Source organism: Nicotiana sylvestris, chromosome 4 (genome assembly GCF_000393655.2).
Source record: "Nicotiana sylvestris chromosome 4, ASM39365v2, whole genome shotgun sequence".
Lineage (NCBI taxonomy): Eukaryota > Viridiplantae > Streptophyta > Magnoliopsida > Solanales > Solanaceae > Nicotiana > Nicotiana sylvestris.
Window position 1 is genome coordinate 79,382,006 of NC_091060.1, and position 22,218 is coordinate 79,404,223.

At 37.9% G+C, this 22,218-nt stretch overlaps 1 protein-coding gene across 5 annotated transcripts; it reads left to right on the forward strand.

The window, feature by feature from the left end:
* The first annotated feature begins 286 nt into the window (after positions 1–286).
* On the forward strand, positions 287–13,972 carry LOC104232027 (helicase-like transcription factor CHR28). Of its 5 annotated transcripts, none has more exons than XM_070172044.1 (13): positions 287–520; positions 1,065–1,102; positions 1,264–1,402; positions 1,482–1,610; positions 1,691–2,064; positions 2,785–2,856; positions 2,960–3,037; positions 3,134–4,037; positions 4,517–4,647; positions 5,979–6,200; positions 8,385–8,924; positions 12,986–13,195; positions 13,594–13,972. In XM_070172044.1, exons 1-13 carry the CDS (start codon positions 301–303, stop codon positions 13,696–13,698), a joined length of 3,162 nt encoding a protein of 1,053 aa, XP_070028145.1. In that variant the 5' UTR covers positions 287–300; the 3' UTR covers positions 13,699–13,972. The 5 variants fall into 5 exon arrangements, with proteins under 5 accessions (XP_070028145.1, XP_009783421.2, XP_009783424.1 ...); XM_009785119.2 differs by having other exon boundaries at positions 303–520; positions 1,041–1,102; XM_009785120.2 differs by having other exon boundaries at positions 382–520; positions 1,065–1,166.
* The last annotated feature ends 8,246 nt before the right edge of the window (positions 13,973–22,218 follow it).

Below are 22,218 nucleotides of genomic sequence, written 5' to 3' on the forward strand. Positions count from 1 at the left end.
ATATTTCCTTTTTTATAAATAAATATTTGGTTATATATTACAATATAGGTAGACAAATCAAATAAGTTTTTTAACTTTTTCATATAAAAACATTTCTTAACATATGTTTTTTTTTAAAAAGTTAGAGTGATAGACTGCTTTTGAGGGCATTTTTGTAAACAAATAATTCTTTTAGAAATTATACAATTCTTGAATACATCAAATCAAACAATGGATAAGAAATATGTTAATATACCATATTCAAGTTATTATTATGCACCCTGCCAAACGACCCTAGGAGTGTCTGACCTGGGGGCGTACATGTTTATGAAGCAAATTCCCAAAGTACGAGGGGATGTACTCCCTTTAAGCCAAACAAAAGCTACTCCCACCTCCCCTCCCCACACACGCACTCTCTCTCTCCCCCCTTGGTCGGTTGTTCTCTCCGCTTCTGACCCAATTAGGGCTTCGAGTAGATACAAGACAAAAGAAGAGGAATTACTTGTGACGATCCTCAATTTGTGTCAGAGACAGACACTAGGTATTATATTGCACTCTACCTTTCTGTTTCCTGGGGGTTAGTTTGCTTTTGAGTGTGTGGGTTGGCTCAAAATTTGCTTCTTTGCCTAATGGGTATTTCAAAATGTAATCACCCGTTTAAGTTTTATGTATAATGACCAGTCTTGTTGAGTTTTCTTGGTTCGATTAGTACCAATTCGATTTCTCCAGTTTGAGTTGAATGTTTACTGTTGTTGCTCTGAATTTGAGGAGTTGTTTCCTTCTTCTTCGTTTTCTGCGACACCAACCTATTTTTCTCGATTTTGATTTTTTTGTTGAATGTGGAAGGTTAGCATTACTATCTTGAGTTATTTATCATAGTTTGTATACAAAAAAAGTTGTCTTTATGTCTATTTCCTCCATGCATGGCTCATGTCTACTGCATCATTGCATTTTCTAAAGTTGCACAATGGAACCCCTTATTACTCTTTTTTTCCCTTGTGTTTCAGTTTTTTGTGAAGTTTATGTTGTTCAATTTCCATGTTTACCTTTTTTGACAATAGGATTGTTTGATGCTATTCACTTAGATGCGTGCCCATGTGGATCCTGTTGGTGGTTTTCTAGAGTATGCTCGTACCTTCTTCTTTAATCTGGTTATTAACTTGCTTTTAAGACATCGCTCCCATCTGGTAAAGGAATAGTTTACCATTGAATCTAGTTATGAATTATTTGAGTGCCTGGTTTATGATCTTTTTTTGACGTTGCCATATTGTTGTTTGAGTACAGGTTGGTTCTATATTCTCTCCAATGGATGCAATTAGTATCTCTTCGGATGATTCGGATTTGCGTGAAATAGACAACTACAAAGATGATTCACCTCTCAGGGATTCTGCCAGTTCTCGAATCCTTCCACCATGGGGAACAGGTAAAGAATGACCTTTTTCTCTTCCCAGCACAAAGTTATGGTGAACTTGTTTATAACTTAGACCTTGGAACAATGTCAGATAGCTCGTCCAAAAGAACAATTTATCCTAATGGAAGCTCCTCCAACTATCATAATATTACTGATGACAGTGGACCATCAAGTTCACGAGCAAGTAGAGACGGGAATTCCAAGTATTCTTCTGGGAATGGTAATAATGGTCTGCCACGAGCATTCAGTAGTTTTCACAGGACTGTTTATTGAAAAAGAAAACATTTGTGTCTGATGCAGATAATGGAAAGCATTTTCCACAGCAAACTTTAAAGCGTACACTTCCAACATCTTTTTATCCTTCTGGCTCAGTAGAGGATATAGGTTTCAGTCAGGCTCGTCAATCTCATGAAAGATCATACCAATCTGCATGGGCAAGTTCGAGCAGTGCTGGTGATAACTACTGGAAAGACAGTTTCAACAGGGGCAACCATAGTGAGTTAGTTCTCTATGAAAATAAAGGAAACAGAGTGTTACCTCCGTCTTTGATGCACAGAAGGTCCACTTCAGGTGTTCAACATATCAGTGTAAATGATCCCTTACATTACCCTGCGAAAGGTGAAGACAGAGCTGCAGCAGCTGATGAGAGACTGATCTTTCAAGCTGCTCTGCAGGTACTTGTTTGTGCCCTTTCTTGTGATCTGTAAATGTTGTATTTTATTGCACAATTCAGGAACTTCATGCAGTGATCCTTCCTTTTATCTCCACCAAATCAGAATGTCTTCACTATTCCCTCCTCTGCATAATGGACCAATGGATATCCCTTTCATTTTATGAATTAATTATTCTGTATGCCTGGAACTATACAGTTGAACAGAACAAAGCTAGTCTAGAACACAGTGGTTGTTTCTTGCGAATGCCCTATTGTTTTATCTGTTGGACGAAACTGAAATGTTTATCTTTCTGGTGGGATTTGGTTTCCTTTCTTTAATTTCCTTCTTTTATTCAAAAACTTCATGACATTATTGACCTAACCAGGATTTTTTTAAATTTAATTTTGATGTCTATCATTAGATCTTTTCAGTTCTAGGGAAAAGGAGCAGGGATTTTCAAGTGCGGTGTAAAGATATCAATTTATCTGGGAAATTATGTGAATGAATTCTTAGAATATTTGTTCTATCCCACCTCTCAAAAGATGTATGTTTTATCCTCTAGGGAAGACATAACGTGTATCTGATTGCTGTACTTTATGGATATGCTGTAACGTGATTAGGTGTGAGGGGGAATTTTTTCCCCTCAAAATTGTTTCAAACACCCAATGAGCCTCCAGAGGTGGCATCTCTTGTATATTCACCCAGCTTATAATTGAACGTACTAATGTCCTTTTCTGGCAGGATTTAAACCAACCTAAGGTAGAGGCTCGTCTGCCAGATGGTCTTTTGTCAGTTTCTCTCCTAAGACACCAGGTCTACTTGTGCTACTTTAAATATCTTTTTATTTCTTGTTATTAATGCGTCTTCTTTTTATTTTGTATAGTATGCCTTCTAACTACCATTTTTCCTCCTCAAGAGAATTGCTTTGGCGTGGACACTTCAAAAAGAAACTGGTAGTGTTCATTGTTCGGGTGGTATTCTGGCTGATGATCAGGTCGAGTATAATGCCGTTTGCCTTATTCTGCTTAGCTTCTTCTTGCATCTCTGTTGGTATTCATCATGTTTTCTTTTTTATTCTGGTATGCTACAGGGTCTTGGTAAGACTATTTCAATGATTGCCCTCATACAGATGCAGAGGTCAGCTCAGGATAAGTCTAAAGAGAAAGATCTGGATGATATTAAAGCTGAAGCCTTGAATTTGGATGATGATGATGAAAATGTTGCTCCTGCTTCTCAGGAATTAAAACAGCGTAGAGAGACAGATGGTGTCGAGGTGATTCCAGATGCAAGAACTTCTATAAAGGGGTTTCGTCGTAGGAGGCCAGCAGCTGGTACTTTGGTAGTTTGCCCAGCAAGTGTTCTTCGACAATGGGCTCGGGAACTGGATGAGAAAGTTACGGATGAAGCAAGTCTATCTATTTTAATCTATCATGGAGGCAATAGGACTAAGGATCCGGTGGAATTGGCAAAATATGACGTGGTTCTAACTACATATGCCATTGTGACAAATGAAGTTCCTAAACAAGCTTTAGTTGAAGAGGATGACGATGACCAGAAAAATGGAGAACGATTCGGAATATCTTCTGACTTCAATTCAAGTAAGAAGCGGAAAAAGCCATCTCTTAATAAGAAGGGAAAAAAAGGCAGAAAAGGATTTGATGCAGATGACTTTGATCCTAATTGTGGTGGTCTTGCCAAAGTCAGTTGGTTTAGGGTGATTTTAGATGAAGCCCAGACAATAAAGAATCATAGAACACAAGTAGCTAGAGCATGCTGCAGCCTCAGAGCAAAACGAAGGTGGTGCTTATCTGGAACACCGATACAAAATGCCATTGATGAGTTATTCAGCTACTTCAGATTTCTGAGATATGACCCCTATGCTGAATATAAATCATTTTGCAGCCAAATTAAGTTTCCAATAGCTATAAACTCAATTAATGGGTATAAAAAGCTTCAAGCGATTTTGAGGGCCATAATGTTGCGACGAACAAAAGGTAACCTTTGTCTTCTCCTTATTGTTCTTTTAGTCGTAGTTTTGCAAATGAAACTGCAAAAATGAAAACATCATGGGGTTTAAGCCTTTTGATCGGGCTTCTGCCTTGGCTTTTTAAAGTAATTTACGTCTTTATGCCCTTGCCTTCTAACACTGGTTGCATCAGCAAATTTTTATTTACTAAATAGTCTCCCATCAAGTTTTCCTCTCTGGATCACTGAGTGATCTTGATGCTGTAGCAGCTTTTCAGTATTCATTTTTTCTCGATCACAGTTTTATTTTACCTTACCGTGCATCTATGTGGGGCCAGGCATGCATGTCTGAATGGGTTAATATTCCTTTGTTCGGTAAATGATCTTTTGTATATGTTAAAACCTCACTCACTCTCATGTGCTCATTTAGTCTGTTAATTCACTTTCTAGCTACATCTTCAACAGATACATTTATATCTATCTGATTATGTCAACATTACTGATTTAGGTACACTGATTGACGGTGAGCCAATTATAACCTTACCACCAAAAACTATACAGTTGAAGAAGGTGGCTTTCTCTGCCGAGGAACGCGCTTTCTATAACAAATTAGAAGCTGAATCGCGATCGCAGTTTAAGGTACTTCACTATCTGCCTCTTTTAGCCCGATATGTGTCATACCTGAGAATTATTGATGAAAAGAAATATTTACTGCATCACATCATCCTTTTTTGTGACCTTTCTCCAATAACTTAAGGGGAGTGCTTACATAACATAGACAACTTTCTTAAAATCAGTTTCTAGTCATAGTCTTTGAGTTTCTGCTCAACAGAAGTCTGAATAACTAAGGATATGTTTTGCAATACATGTTATGCTATGTGAACTGTGTTCTCAAGTTGTGGTTTTTGAATTGAGTTTTTGACTGATCTAAAGGCTCATGAAGCGCGCATACTTTTAAAAGGTCATTTTAACCGTCTAAAATCTATTTCATCTGTCTTTAGCATGTTCTACACCTCTAATGGTATCTTCTTTTCCTGAAGATGTAAAGAGTAACCATATATACAGACGTTCTACTTTGAGAATAAAAAACACGCTGAAATTTATTGAAGCTGCCCCCGGGGGGGGGGGGGGGGGCTAGAGAAGTGGTTGTGTACAAAGTGTAGTCTTATAACTTGAATATAGCTACATCTCATGACAGATTGATAATGTTATTTTTTGCTTGACCGTCACAAGTTTTTCAAGGAAGCTGCAACCTCCGATACTGTATGCACTGGGAATGACTGTAACATGATACACCTTTTAATTTGTTGACATCCGGGGACATGCAAGAGTGGGGCTTATTAAACTGCTGAATGTGTGCAATCCGTGTGAGATAATAGAGTACCATATTTTAATGCATTTGGATATTAGACATGTACAAAATTAATAGACTATCATATTTTAATGCATTTGGATTTGGCATGTAAATATGCTGTTTATCAAGTATTTAGTATATATGATGATTAACTGGCGAAAGATGTACATTAGCATAACTGTAATCTTCATTATGTTTATATCCTACTCATATTTGGGGAATTGAAGGTCCATTTATTTGGTTCAATATGGTCAAAATTTCTATGCTACATATCTGGGGGCTCAGAAAAAGGAAAAAGATGACTTCAAATTGAAGATGGGGGAATATGAAGTGATGTCATCTGGTTATGGAAATGTGAGAAGAAAGAAGCTTTTGTCTCATCCTCATGATAAATTTAACACACCTCCCTTGTTTTGGATTTCGGAATCCTATTACATAGAGGGCTTCATTTTCAAGATTAAGCTTTTGGTTCTTTTCCGAGTTGTGAAGCAATTGTTAAAATTTTGACCTCCAGAGCAGCTTGAGATTTCTAGTAGTCTTCTGATGTTTTGTTAATTGGCTGATTTCATTAGCTCTAGTGGTGTATCTTTAATAAAAGAGGTACTCTGTCTTGCAGGCATATGCTGCAGCTGGAACTGTGAAGCAAAACTATGCAAATATCTTATTGATGCTTCTACGACTTCGGCAGGCTTGTGACCACCCAAAACTTGTCAAAAGGGAGAGTTACAATTCTGTTGGAAGAGCTTCATCAGAGATGGCGAGGAAACTCCCAAAGAAAATGGTGGAGGATCTCTTGCAACAATTGGAAACTTCATTGGTAACATGTTCTGTATGCGATGTAAGTTTCCCTTGGTCATTATCCTTGTTTGCTTCTAATGAGTAGAGTTTGTGGTCTTCACATTTCTTGAATTATTTATCTATTTTGCAAGAGTACAACTGCAAGTTGAGGTAGAAGTCTTAGAAAGAAAATAGTCCTTATCTATGTTACATGCATTCCCCTCCAATCGAGTCTGTGTTGATATGAAATGACTGCAGTAGTGGAATGGGATTCAGATGTCTTCTTCTTTGAGTACAAACGGGTTATATGTTCGTGGATTTAGTAAGAAGCCCTAAAGAAATAAGTTTTGTCAGGGGAACTTTTTCCATTTTTTCCCTTATCTGGACAGCAAAATTGTTCACTTAATAGATTGAGAAAAGGAAAAAAAAGCTTGTTTAATACCATGCTATGATACTTTGCAATATTATCCGAGTAGACTTACTACTAAGAAATAGGAGAGCTCTGGAGAGGATAGAGAATGACTATTTTACATTTGAGGAGTAGCCTCTCGTTCCTAGTTTCTTTTGGTGCACCCATGTGGTTTCATTTTGTATACAAGATCGGGTGTCGTTTGAGAGAATCACATTTTGATGTAGGGTCTCTATTTTTAGTATACAGCTTGTATATGGAGATCTTTCCATTATTAATAAAATTATTCACCTTATAATAAAAGATATACTACATGAAATAAAAACCTTACAATCCACTTTCTATAACTGTAAACTGAGAAGCTATTGGGATACCCTGAGTAGCTAATTTCATGTGTAAAACTTCCATGTTTGATCTATTTGATCTATCAAGAGTTCATGTAATATTTAGGTTCTTATAAGCCTCATTGTGTTTGAGACATGTCTCAAACACGTTCAGCCTCTCGAACTCTCTTTTATTGCTGAAGAAGGTACTGTTACATCTTTTCCCCCCTTCTTCAGTGGTATGTTGGCTTGAGATATCATGCTTAGCTGGTCATTTTCCTCTTGCCTTTTCTGCATCTCTCTTCCTCCTCTTCCACCCCATTTGTACGTGAAAACAGTATATCTGAAGTGCAAGCTGACCATCCAAGCTCTCAAACAACTCCATCTTCTTTCCAAAGGTTGAAAGTTGTTGCTTGAGCTTTGTGCCTGCTTTTTGTAGAACACAGGCTGCATAGTTCTCTATTATTTTGATTGGTTTGTAAATGTTAAATTTGACAACAAATAAAACAAGTAGGAGAAGATAATAATTGGGCGATGGGACAAAGAGTAGGATTAAGGGAGTTTGGGTGCTGAATGCCCCCTAGGCTTTAGTCTAGTGGTAAGAGCACAGTACGTGATGTGTAGGTTAGGCATATGTCACAGGCTCTAACCCTGCCACAGACAAAAGCTGCCTGGTAACTGGAGAAGGGTAGGGGCGGACCATTATTCACCGAGTTTCAAACTGTCCGCCACTAGCCCTCGGGGATTTCTCGGTTAGATAAAAAGGGATTTTGGGTGCTGAAGAGAGGAGAAAGGAGAGAGCTAGGCAGCTGGTGTGTATTTCTGTCACTCTTAAGCTGAATTCCGCTACTCCAAGGCAAATGTTAAGATTCTATGGGCTTTGAGGAATTCAAAGAGAATAGGAATAAAATGAAAGAAAACATTGATTGATCTGGTCTGAAAACAAAATGCTTCAGATTACACTCCCATCAATCATGATTACCTTATCGACAAGCTGAACTCAACTGTCTATACTGCCCTTGAAACATGTTGTGAGCTAAAACCTATCATTACCTCCTCCATATCTCCCTGACTAACTGGAGCCTCCCAAACCAAATAGCTTAAAACTTCAAAGGTACAAGTACAACTAATGAGTGCAAAGCAATGGTGTAACTATAAGTCCACAGACAAAATAAATTCAGTGAGCTGTCATATCTGATATGTACTAGCTTCAAATTGCTATCCATCAAAGCATTTGAAGTCAAAAGTGCTTTTGCCCCCCTTGTAAAAGGAAAATGTGAATAAATCTGAAGATTAAGTGGAATACCTTATGTGCATCTAGATTGATTTGAGCTCTTTTAGCTATGAATGTATAGCTACAGTTGAAGATAACTATTGCATTGCACTCTCTAGTAGCACATTTCTCGTCTTTCGATTTATTTTATTAGTTTGTTTTATAGTTATGGTCTTTGTCATGGTACAACTATCAATAGTTGTACATACTAGTCTGATATCTACTTTGTTATTTCCCCAGGATGTGCCCGAAGATGCAGTTGTCTCCATGTGTGAACATGTGTTCTGCTATCAATGTGTATCAGATTATTTAACTGGGGAAGATAATACATGTCCGGCACTTGGATGCAAAGAGCAACTTGGTCCTGAGGCTGTATATTCTAAAGCTACCCTAAAAACTTGTGTATCAGATGGTGTAAATGGTGATCCTTCCAGCTTGTCTGAATTTGATGAGAAATCCATCATGGAAAATGAGTACATTTCTTCTAAAATAAAAGCTGCTCTTGAAATTCTTCACTCATGTTCTAAGTCAAAGGGTCCTTATTTAGAATCAGATATCTTGGTTCAATGCAATGGCGATTCGTCAAATTTGGGAAAAGCAGATTCAGAATCGCAAGACAAGGGGCCAATAAAGGCCATTATCTTCTCTCAGTGGACAGGCATGTTAAACTTGGTTGAGCGTGCTTTGAACCAGTCTTGTTTTCGGTATGAGAGGCTTGATGGTACAATGTCTCTTGCTGCTAGAGACAGGGCTGTCAAAGAGTTCAACACAAATCCTGAGGTTGGTCTTTTCCTTGTATGTTTACTTGTAGCTACAATCTCTTAGATATCAAAATGGCCAATATTTTCCCCTTTAGTAAGTTTCATTAATATCACACCAAGACGGTGTATGGAAAACAGAACAGTATGGATTTATATTTCAACCACAATCTCCTATTAAGTTATCCCAGCTCTCTATTCAAACGGGAGTCCGGACCATAAAACATTAGATGAAATAAGAATGTTTCTAATAGTCCTAATGTCGTCTAGCTATTATGGAAAGAATATGCTATTTGTTTCCATCCATATAAACCAAAAGACATGGTGGTCTGATCCTCCAAGTTGGCTTCTTTTACTTGCCAATCGTTTAAACCTTCATCTCGACAGACTTTATTCACTATTCATGGTCCATAGATATGGAGCTGCAATGCAATTGGAGGTGATCTGTATTTTCTTCAAACTCCTTGCACAAGCAGCCAACTCTCTAATTTTTCTCCTTCTGAAATCACATGCCTATAAGATTTCGCACTGCTTAGGTTCTTTTTTTGTTTTAAGCTACTTTCTTTGATGCCTTTGTATTCCACATATGCTTCCCTCTACTCCCCTGCTAGTAACTCCATTGAAAACAAGTTCACCTTGAAAGATTTCCCCTTTGATTCCTCCATATCATCTTGTCTGCTTCATCTATCCCTACTACACGTCGATATATTCTTCTATAAGAAATCTCAACTTATTTATCCAAAAAGTAAATCCCCAACCTCTTCCCTTTATATTGATGTATGGCTCTCCAGAAATTGATATCCCATATGTTCCCTAGCCTTCCTACACCCAAGGCTGTAGCCTAGTAGCCACTAAAGTGGGTGCAAACCTTGGAGACGAGAGTTCAAATTCAACCGGAGACAAAAAACACTTGGTGATTTTTCCCATCTCCTAAGTCTTGGTCGGCATGGTCGGCAGAGTTATCTAACACCTTAATAGTGGGAGATGTAGGTACTAAGTAGAATAGTCGAGGTGCGCACAAGTTCTCTTGGACCCCACCTTTATCTAACTACAAAAAGAAAAAGAAAAAAGAAGTGGAAGTACAGGAGGTGGCATTTTCAAATATGGATACGACAAGAAATCATGTTATGCCTCTTGCGCGATATTGCTCGATAGTTGTAGGCCCATATACCTCTTAGATAGATCAGTACCTTCTATTTTTTCTAAAATAGTTTGTAGCTATGCCATTGTTATGCTTGCATATCACGTAAGAATTTAAATTTAGTTGGCTCATAACTTCTCTTTATACTCACAAGGAGTACTGATACAAGATCAAGAAGGCCAAGAAACCAAGAAATTCTAGAAATCCAAGAATCCACTCAAGATTAGGAGTTCTGTTTTTTTGAACAAGGTAACAGGTTAAAGATTAGGAGTTCTTATTTCCTCTTTCCTAGTAATTTGATTTTTGTTTAATAGGATTATACTTATAGTTCTAGTCAACTAGGATTGTTAGTTGGTATTCCTTTCCTACAAAAATTCTTTTTCCTATTTTAGTTAGGATAAGTTTTTTAACCTTATTCTTATTCTAGTTTAATTAGGATTGTAATCCTTAACCTCATCAATTTTACTCATTGTAAGGCCTATTTAAATGGCTCAATATGCTGTGAAAATAAACATTGGTTATTCTCTTGCTTCAAAAACATGATTTATTTTTTATTTCGTTCTTCTTCCTTTATTCAACACTTTGTGCAATCTTGCAGGATTGAGGAACAAGTGAGTAAGATTCTTTTCATCTTACATTCTTCTCATGTGAGTTTGAAGAACGCTTTCGTTAGTTTTGTGAAAAGCTTTAGCGGGTTTATTTGTTTTGTTTTTCTCTCTTCTTTTTTCTTGAGAGAGGGGCAAAACCTTGAAAGTACATCAATTTAGTATCAGAGCACAGGTTCCAGATTTCGAGTTTTGATTTGCTATTTTCCATCATGTCGCTAGAGAAACAAGTGGGATCCTCTCAATCGAGCTAAAATTTGTAATTCAGAAATTAAGAACTATAGTCCTTGAACGGGATAATGAAGAAATTAAAGTGCAACTAGATGGCTTTGAATGCAGCTAGATGGCTTGAAGGAATCAATGGCGAATCTGACTGAATTAGTTGGACTCTTGGTGCTTCAAATTAGTCACCATATCCATCACAACGCCTACAACCTCCACCACCACCTCTTCCACCATATAACATACCAGTAATACGACCACGTCTACCACTTCGATATCCACCAATTCAATCGCATAGAGCAAGATATATTGAGCAAGTTGAAGAGGTTGAGGCTAACCAAGGCATAAGAGTACCGAGGCACCATTCTCAATATGATAAACATTCAAATTTTCAAGGAACGAAGAGGATGGAACCGATGAAGACCAATATCAAAGAAACAAAGACCATGCATTGGATCCACAAGTTGAGGCTTTACCACCAAAGTTTTATGATGATCTATTAGAGTATCCAACCATGTTTGTCATCGACTTTCCGCTTTACAGAGATGCTCAAACACAATATTGACATAATTGTTGACTCCATCATTCCAAATAAAGTAGCATATTGCGTTAATTTTAAAGTCCATAAAAATATGCATGAGCAAGAACAAGGATTACCTTAAAAAAGTGGATAATAGAGAGTTTGAGGTATATTGGAGAAACAATATATCTTCATACTTCATCAAAAAGAAAAGAAGATATCTTCATGTCATAACTATATCCAGCTATCCCCAAAGCGACGCTTGGTGTACAAGCGTTGCAATTGATGCATTCCCAAGAAGAGTGTTGTTCTCCATGCTTAATTCCCAAGAAGAGCGTTAAGTTCCCTGAAGTTTTAACACCAATAACGTTATATCGTAAGTTGATGTTTGAGAGTCAACATAGAAAGAGATTACATGGAGAAGGCTTGGTAGAAATTTGAAACTTAGAAAGAGGGATGTAGTTCGACCAAATGCAAATCTTGCACTATTTACGGAAGCTGTTAGACTCGAGGACGAGTCTTTGTCAACCAGGGGAGAATGATGCAAGAGAAATTCAAGAAGTCTTAGAATCCATTGAATATTAGGCTTTCTTATCCATAAAGATTAGGAGTTTTTATTTCTTGTTTCCTAGTAATTTGGTTCTTGTGTTAGTAGGATTATATTTGTAGTTCTAGTCAACTAAGATTGTTAATTAGTATTTCATTCCTACTAGAATTCTTTTTCCTATTTTAGTTAGTTATGTTTTTCGTAACCTTGTTTTTATTCTGGTTTAATTAGGATTTTGCCTTATCCTCATCAATTTTGCTCATTATAATAATGCCTATTTAAAGGGCTCAGTATGCTGGAAATAAACATTGGTGATTAGTTTTTCTGAGCTCTTGCTTCAAAGTCGTGGTTTGTCTTTTATTTCGTTTTTCTTCCTTTATTTAACTCTTCGTGTAATCTTGTGGGATTGAGGAACGAGTGGGTAAGGTTCTTTTCATCTTATATTTTTCTCACGTAAGTGTGAAGAACGTTCGCTAGTTTTGTGAAAAACTTTAGCGGGGTGCTTTTGTTTCTCTTCTTTGTGCTTGAGTGGTGCCAAACCTTGAATACCCTCTTCCTAGTACACTGCTCAGAAATGATAATTTAGCAATACTGTCATAGGACTTCAGGATTATTATTTGATGGTAAGATATAGGTCTAACCTTGAATATGTTCATTACTAGATAATTTTACGTTCATATACCATTCAGGAGATGTCTGTGCATATGTTTTTTCTTCAGGAAATTTTTTTCCTGCTATACCCTTATCATACATGCAATTCATTCAAAGAGTTTGAATGTCCTTTTCCTTCTACTGGTCTTTATATTGACAAGGAGTACCTTCTCTAGCACCATGTTCGCAGTTAGTATAAAAACTTAAATAGAGTGGTGTGGACTAATAGCTATGCTTTATTTAGTCATTTCTTTAGCACATTGGAGCACCAGTACAGCAAGGTAGTGCTTCTTTGTTTTGAAGTTTTTAATTGCATACTTTGGATTTCCCAATCTAGCCATTTCTTTCTCCTTGAACCCTATTGTATTTTCAAATTCAAGCGTAAGTTCTTTTGCAGGTGACTGTCATGTTGATGTCACTAAAGGCTGGAAATCTTGGCCTAAATATGGTGGCAGCTTGTCACGTAATTCTTCTTGACCTTTGGTGGAATCCAACTACTGAAGATCAGGCTATTGATCGAGCTCACAGAATAGGACAAACTCGTGCGGTCACTGTGTCTCGATTAACAATTGAAGGCACAGTTGAAGATCGAATTCTAGCTCTCCAGGTTAACCTCTCACTGTATCTGGATTAACAATGAAGGATCAGCCCCACATTTTTTCTATATGTTCTTTAGTTGAACCGCATAGTTTTTTGGCATGATGTTTGGCAAGTCGTTATATCTCACTTTCTCCTTCTCCCCTCCATCCCCCCCTTAAGTTTGTTCTGATTCTGTTCCCTGGCCTTCTAAAATCCTGTTCTTATTTTTTTACTGTGTTATTCTTGTGATTATTGTCCTTGTATCTATTCAGCAACCATCTTCTCTCCTTTTTCTTCTGTAATTTGCTTTCTGTTTTATATTGGTTAAAACGCAGAATGGTGATTAGCTTTGGCTCTTATGCGCACCTTGTGTAGTGTTCATCGATGCCTAATCTTTTAGATTTCAATATCATCTTATAATTTCAGGAGGACAAAAGAAATATGGTTGCATCCGCTTTTGGTGAAGATCAAAGTGGAGGCACAGCTAGTCGACTAACTGTAGAAGATCTTAGATATCTCTTTAATCTCTAAGAAAGGGCTTTTTTTATCTGCATTTGGTCCATTTAGCCAGTTAGCAGAATGTTCATATGTAGGGGAGTAGTAGATCACCACCTGGGAGATATTTTAGATGCAACTGAAGTCATTAGAATTGCTAGGCTCATCATAGTGAGACCGATATGTATTTGTACTGGTAATTCTTCCAATTTTGTTGCCTCATAAAGGCATTTTCCTATTTCCCTGCTAATTTTGTCTCTGTATATACTCGCTTATCATGTATATGAATCATCTTATTGTTCATTGCGTATCATGTATGTGAATCATCTTATTGTTCATCATGAGACGCTCAGTATAAAAAAAGCTTCTTATGATCACACGGGGTGCTGCTCGAGTTTTGATTTTCTGCTAAGGTAGGTTGTGCCTGGCCTTTGATTGTCAGGTTGTGAAGATATTTGGTTAACCATTAATAGGTTGGCGATCATGAGGGTTCTCAATATTGATTCTTCTCCTTTTAAAAAAAAAAGAAAACTCAAACAAACAGTTTTATTAAAACTGAATTATCTACCAACAAATTTACAATAAAATTAGGAGCTTGCTCCTAATAGAAAGGGGAAAAATTAGTAAAATTTTAGATTCTCTTGTCAAGCATTGAGCAATCAAAATTTGTTTGCCTTTAATCCAAACTAGAAAAACATTGGTATTTTTCTTTAACAAGAAACATCAATTATCCAACAACGCTTGTAGGCAAGTACAATTTTCTGAGCATCACATTCGATAATACATGGGCAACCAAAAATATAGGAACAATTAGCCGAGAGCAATGCAAACCCATAATTTCGACCTTGAAAAATCGAAGAAGTTGCAGCAATAAATTGACTTGCATAATCATGTACAACAAACCCTACTCTCCCTTGTGACCTGAAGCAAGGAAATAGCTGCATCAATATTGCATTTTCAGATTTCATGTGGAGGCTTAGACCAAGAAGTGGCCATAACCCAAGAGAAAACATCCATAAGATCTACCAACCACTTTTCAGCCATGGAACACATGTTTACTATCTTTCTCCGATCCTCAAAAATAACACCCCACTTGAAGATTAACGCTTTTAGCTAGTAAATTTGACTTAAATAGGCATGCCATTTCGAGCTAATCTCTAAATAAAAATCTTTAATTTTTAGAGATAACTCCAAGTGCCAAAGCTTTTTCTAGTTAACAAAATCCCCGTGCACATCTGAAGCCAGAGAGAGTTAGTAGCAAAGATAATAACTTGATTTAACCATGCCAAATTAAGCGATCAACCTCTACTCTTACATTAACTGAAATACATATCATTTTTGCTTTTCTCTTTCTTCATTAAAAATAGAGAAAACGTTTTCTTCATCCCACCTTCTACCATCTTCACAAAGCAGTAACCCACATACCTTGAGCTTAAATAGATAAATGACTTTCGAGAAAAAAAATTATATCCAAAGGCAGCTAAGGGTCATTACCAATAGTTCTAATTTTTGTTACCATTATCCACTCCCCACTTGACACCATTTTACAATAGCTCCTTACAAAGCAAAATGTTCTTCCAAACGTATCTAGGATTTTGGCCTAATTACGTCGATAAGAAAGTCCATGAACAAAAATATTTAGCTTTGAAGACTCGACAGAGAAGAACATTTTGTCAGAAAGAAATCTCCACCCATGCTAACAAGAAACACTCCTTTCGGTTACGCAACTAGTCATAATAATATAATGCATTAAGCACTTAATATTGATTCATTCTACTAAAATTCCTTATTTCAATTATCTTGACTGTTTACTTCGAAAAATGGAGGTAACAATTAAATGTAATTTGTGGTTTTAAAAATATGTAATTTATTCTAATACTAATGAATATACAAGTAATATTAAGTTTAAGTAAGAAGAATTGATGAACCAAACCAACATTGCTATAACAATGAGGACCTCGAGCTTGACTTTTTTGGGGACCTCGAGGTCAACTAAGAACAATGAAGTATGAATAATAAAGTAAAAGCAATAAAGCTGAAGAACACTTGTTGAGCACATTAAACAAGAAAAGCAGAGTAGAATATTCTATTGCAGTGAATAGTGTGAGATGATGCTTACAAAATGATTGGGGTCCCCTTTATATAAGAGGAGAAAACCCCAATATAGTACATTCCTAATTGAAGTAAGAATTATATTGGTACAGGTGTATAACAACCTAGTACGAATCTGTACCATTTCGTACAAATCTTATCCTTTAATTTATGCCTTGATCCACGTGTCCCTGAGTAATTCCCGCTCTTTCTTGAGTACCCTCGAGAATGTACTGCTCTCGATGTAGGTCGTGCCAGACCTTTGATCTACTTTCTCGGTGTGTGTATTCTTCAGCCAGGTCCGACCCCCACTTCGAGTCGCCCGGACTCGAACTCATAGCCCAATTTAAGACTTCAAAATCAAGCTCCTTGGTTTTGACCGTACACAGATAGTCCCCGCGTTTCTTAGAATAAGATGATAAAAAATAATTTGAACCTCGATTTTCCCGAGCCTCTCGCGATGACGTCATGCTTGTGACGTAGGTGCTTGAAGTGATCGAAACGTCCCGCCGGTTCATATCCCCAAAAGCATTGAACGTCTCGCCGATCCATTTCCCCAAAAGCATTGAATGTATGCCAGCATTAATCGGCCACTTGTGCCGCTGAACCGTCACTCGCTTTCTATAAATAGGGGGCCACTTGGCTGAACAAAAACTACACTCATTCCTTCTTCATCAACTTTTAGCCCTTTTCCTTCTCTATCTCTTCCTCTAACCACCGATTTTTATGGTTCAAATCTGTGACCACAAGGTCAAATGACAGCAACTTTATCAGTTATGTCAAGGCTCCCTTTTTTAAAGCTTTACCCCACTAAGTGGGATTATACTAAGTTGTTGTTGTTGGCTCGAAACAACGAGAGAAGGGCGTCGAATTCTTCCCGTATAAGAAGATATGCAAACTTTACACTGCTGCTCATCTCTCTTAACTACAACCTGGTGTGGTGCTTCATTCCTTTTCCTTTCCATGGAGTGAGGTGGCACTATCATCTACTAACATTTGCATTCTACACCGGTACAACATCTCAAGAAATGATTTTAAAATAGTTGTGCTGATAAGACCCACACTCACCAAGTTTTTCACCAGGCTATAATTTTCTCTAAAGATCAAGATGGAGTCCCCGAGGAGGAGGTTCTCGAAGATGCCGCTCTCGAGGATATGCCCCCAAAAGTATATTAGGTTCTTGGATTTTTGTTTTTGCTTCTTTGTTTCTATGTAAGGTCCCCTCATGGGCTTAGTAAATATCTTTTGTCAATATAAAGAATTTTTCTATTTCATCTTCGATTCGTGTTGAATTCCATTCTGCCTTCATTTGTGAAAAATCCGAGTGTATAACTCTAATGATTAGTCCGAATACTGGATCGGAACATAATAAACCCTTAGGTTTTTAATCGACCAATATAATACTCCCTCCGTTCCAATTTATGTGAACCTATTTGACTGGGCACGGAGTTTAAGAATAAAATGAAGACTTTTGGAATTTGTGGTCCTAAACAAGTCCAAATGGGGCCCAGAGTATTTGTGTGGTTATAAAAGCTTCTCATTAAGGGTAGAGTTGTAACTTTAAGCTAAATTGTTACCAAATTTAGAAAGGGTTCATTCTTTTTGGAACGAACTAAAAAGGAAATAGGTTCACATAAACTGGAACAGAGGGAGTACCTCTTAAGGTTATTTATTAATCCTTGAGCTAAGCTTAAATTGATTTGATGCGAGCTCGGGACACCAGGACTCCTGAGTTCGAGTTGAGTGAGAGTAAGGTCTTGGATTTGAAAAAAAGTTAGCTCTTTAGGCTTCGTAGATAGTCCCCGAGTGAGAATTTTTTCGAACTCGGGTAGCCCTTGGGCTTAGTAGTCGAGTGAGTACTTGCTCGAACTCGAAATAAAGTTAGCTCTTAAGCTTCATAGATAGTCCCCGAGTGAGAATCTTCATAGATAGCCCCCGAGTGAGAATCTTCTCGAACTCGAGCGGCCCTTATGATTTTTGACGGATTAATCCTTGATGCCTTGGTCCTGACACAAATATTGCAACGTCAGCGATTGAAGCGACTGAAAAGTTACTTTTTGTGCGATTCCTAAAGTCATTAATTGGAGGCGGCTGACGGTCAGCCTTTTGGCTTCCTCCGCACTCTTAAGTGACCTTTATAAATAGACAGATTCCACAACCTTACAAACTTTATTCCCATATTGTTTTTGAAGTTTCAATACCCTTTTTTCAATCTCCTTGAGCTCTCCCTTATCTTCACTATCAACACTCTTCACTTTCTTGGATCTTTCGTATTGCGATGGCTAAAACCTCCAAATTGGTTTCCCAAAAGGAAAAAAGCTTCATCATCTTCTCAACCGACCAAGGGTAAACTAGTAGTGCCCCCTCGTATCGAGGAGTGTATTCCCCCCATGTGAAATAACATTCGATTTTAAAATCGAGAAACCTATTTTGACACCAGGACGATGCGAGCCCATGTCTCGATATGTTTGTCTGGTGACCAAGGCCGAGCTCAAGCAAGTAAAGGAAGATTGTAAATGGGACAATAAAGAAATAATGATTCCTTCCTCCGAGGAGGACATCACCATGTATAAAGCGGGGTACCCGAGCGTATACACCTACCCATTTACGTTGGGTCCTGCAATTCCGGCTCAGGGTCCCAAAGATCCAGTTATTCTTGACTTTTGCCAATGATACCGAGTGACGCTCGACCATATCTACCCCTCCTTCTGGCGAATCATTTACTTAATCAGGTTCTTTTTGAGCCAAATCGAGGGGATGTCTTTTACCCTCGATCATCTGATCAGACTGTACAATCCCCGACTTTATGATGGAGGCTTGATAAAATTGCAACGCCAATCCTTAAAATCTCTGTTTGCTAGTATTGATGAGGACAAAGACCATGGGTATATGAGCCGGTTTGTCTGAGTCAGGACTTCCGATCTGATTCTTGCCGATTGGATGCCGTTCCCCAAGGAGTGGAATATGAAACATGAGTACGCAACAGGTTTATACCTGTTTTTTTTCTTTTCCCAGGATTTATATTTTTCATCAGTCTAACCCATTTAAAATGGTGCAGCTGCTGCTTAGTTTCCTGGTGGGGTCCCAGACCTCGAGGGCTGGGTCTGAAAGCTAGCCTCGCCTTTCTTACTCAGAGCGTTGCTGGCGAGATCTGTCCAAAGGTCGATGGGAGGCCAAAAACCATGGTGAGCTCTTTAGTTTGTTTTCTTGTGCTTCTGCTATGGGATACTGACCTCAGTTTTATGTAGGTCTTGGAGACGCTATTGATTTACGGCCAGCCCTGGCTGATGAAGTGGAGGTTCCGAAGCCTTCAAAAGAAAGGAAAAGAAGAAGAGAGACATTTGAATTTCCCCGAAGCCAAAGAAAAGTGTGGCTCGAAGGCCTAAGGCCAATACAACGGCCTTATCTCCGAAAATGGCCCAACGCCTTCGGGAGTAGGAGGAAGAAGAAGATGACTGCCTGCTGGTAACCCGCGAAAAAATAAAAAATGTCGATACTCCGAAGCCCATCGAGCCGATGGAGATTGACGTGGTTCAATATAGAGCCGAAAAAATTTCCGAGGGGAGTTCAAACAAAGTCCTTGAACCATCATCCAGAAAGAAAACGCCTCGCCTAGGAGATCATTTGGAGGGTGAGGCCGAACAACTGGACCCCAAAGTAGTTTTAGGTCACTTTATTTTGTTTTCTTATAAACCTCCCTTGTGTAAATATTTCCTGTAATCATATTTTGGAAATACGAGGGGAACTTTTATCTTGTCTTTGGTTTATGCTGGATTTAGCATTGCCTTTATTTATAGAAGACTTCGTTCGAATGATCGATCCGAGGATGGTTTAGGGCTCGAGGCATTATAAATCCTTAGATCTTTATCAATACTGTCGTACTTTATTACTGCGAAGCGTAACATCTCCATAATGTAATACTGCTGGGTAGAACACTGTCGTAACTTAATACTACAGGACGTAATATTGACGTAATATTGCAGGGTGTAACATCATTCCCCCCTTTGGAATATTCGTCCTCGAATGTTGACTGATGCTCTTATCATTTTCGTAACTTATAGCTCTTGTGAATACATTAATACTCTACTTGCCATTCAAGCAGTTGCTCTGTGAATAAATCCAAAGTCTAGGGTATTCCCCGCTTTAGTCTTTTTGCTCATATCATGACCTGTGGTCGAAATCTTCCTAATCATGCAACTTCTGTTACCTCTTGTCATGCGGCCTGTATGACCCTGGCTTTGTAGGTGCACTTATGCGATTCATCTTTCTTTTTTCTTCTTACCTTTTAGTCGATCTGTAGGCCTTACTTTGTATATACAAGGCTTAATAGGATGCCTTTCTGGGCCTCTATAGGTATATTGAATTCCTTTGCTTGATACTTTGTTGGATTTACAAATATTACTATATCTCATTGCTTAGGTTCGTCTAACCATTCGTATGAATTTACTGCCATAACTCTTACTTTAATTTATCGCTGTTGAGGTCTGCTACCAAGTCCCAGCTCACTCTCATTGCTCATTCCATATGTATAAATTTAAGTCCTTTAATGCTTCCTCATTACTGTTCATCTTCAGAATGGCGGTTTAATCTCTTCTCATACTTTATAACTTTTGTCCATCTATTGTTGATTCACCTCAATATTGATCTACAATGTACTGTTGATAACTTGAAACCTCTTATGTAATCACTAAGGCTTGCGTTGATCGTGGAACATTTGAAGTGATTTTTCTGATCCACCTAGGGCGATACTATACTCCCATAACCGTATTTCATAGCATTCTGATGTGACTTACCTTACGTGGGTATTTTAATTTTAATCTCGTACAATTCGTGAAATCCTCTTCAAATTATTACTCAATTGAAGGTCCAAACATCATTCCTTATCCATCACAATTACACCCTCATTCTACTACCATGGCAGTATTCCATTTCTTCTAAATGTCATTAGTCTTAGACCCCTTTGAGTTCATTCAGTCTATACTGAGCTTTGTATACCTTAGAGAAACCATAAGCTCTTCTTGTTTTCATAGGCTTAATCATGAGGACTTATCCATTCTCGGTGCCTTCTTACTCGCCCTTTCTTATCCGTATTCCTGACTTCCTAAAACCTTGTCGCTTTACCATACTTTAGTTTGCCACTTACACGTATCCATTTATACTATTCGCATCCTCCTTTCAACGTGCTTGTATCATAGATTTCCTTGTGTTATTCTAGAACATCAAGCGAGACATCATATTGTCTCCAACTTTTCTTTACTCTCTTAGTCAAGCTTTTCGATACCTAGACCATAGGCTGGAAGGTATGCTACTGACGATGCTGCTATTATTCCTAAATACTGAATCCCAATACTTCTAGCCTTCTATTCGAAGCATGGACTATTCACATATTCTGCCTTGAGTATCTCGTACGCTGTTCACTTTTACCTTTCTTACCTTAAAATATCACATCGTATCTTCTATCTCTTTCATGACCTTCCTTCCACATAGGTATAATTTACGTCTACAACTTGAAGCTCTATTATAATTCTTACACCTCTGGTGCATACACAATCCGGTGGGAGCTTCGTACTGACTTCTTATGAGGCTAATACTCTTCATAGAGCTATTATAAAATATGGCTACTATATATGGCTACTGCACTATCTTTCTTATACCTCTACTACTTAAGAGTGATCCTGAGGTCTATAATTCTCTTGGTCCATCCTGTTTTGCTTAGTCGATGTAACTTTTTAGTCTCCTCTTCTTTCTAATCAGCCTTTATATAGGCTTAAGATACCTTCCGACCTGCGGCTCCTGGTATTAGTTATTACTTTAGCCTTTCATAGGCGTTGAGGTATATTCATGATAAAATCCTTTAACAATTCAACCCTTCATCTATGGCCTGGGCTCAATTCCTTTTTTTTAACGTATACCAGAATCTTCTACGGCTGTATAAGATGCAGGTATAAAACTCCAAACCCTTAAGTGAGTTCTTAATGCAACCGATTCTGGACCATTGATCAAATAATTTTTTTGTTCCATCTTAGATTCCTTTCAACGTAAGCTATTACTTTTCCTGGTCTTTCTACCCCCTCGTTGCGTCCATACTTATCTTATCTTAGTGCCCATATACATAGAAATTCCATACAACTCATATGATTCTTGAATATTACTTTTAATTCTTACTTCCCGTTCATTAACCACAGTAGGTGCCACTTTCCTTTGGAATGCTTACAATGTTGTTGCGAGATTGTTGTTACACGACCATTTCCTCTTTAGGTCGTTGTGTTTATGTTGAAGCCTTCTTTCTTATCTCTTCATCTAGTCTTTCGTTGTAGTACTTAGGGAGAACCTTTGGCTCTCGTAAAGCTGTGAGCTTATTACGGACTTTTCTGATGTCCTTACTTGCCTATAATCATCTGTAGTTGCTTACTTCCATGCCCTTCTACTTATATGGTTGCTTCTGAACTGATGTTTTGACTGCCT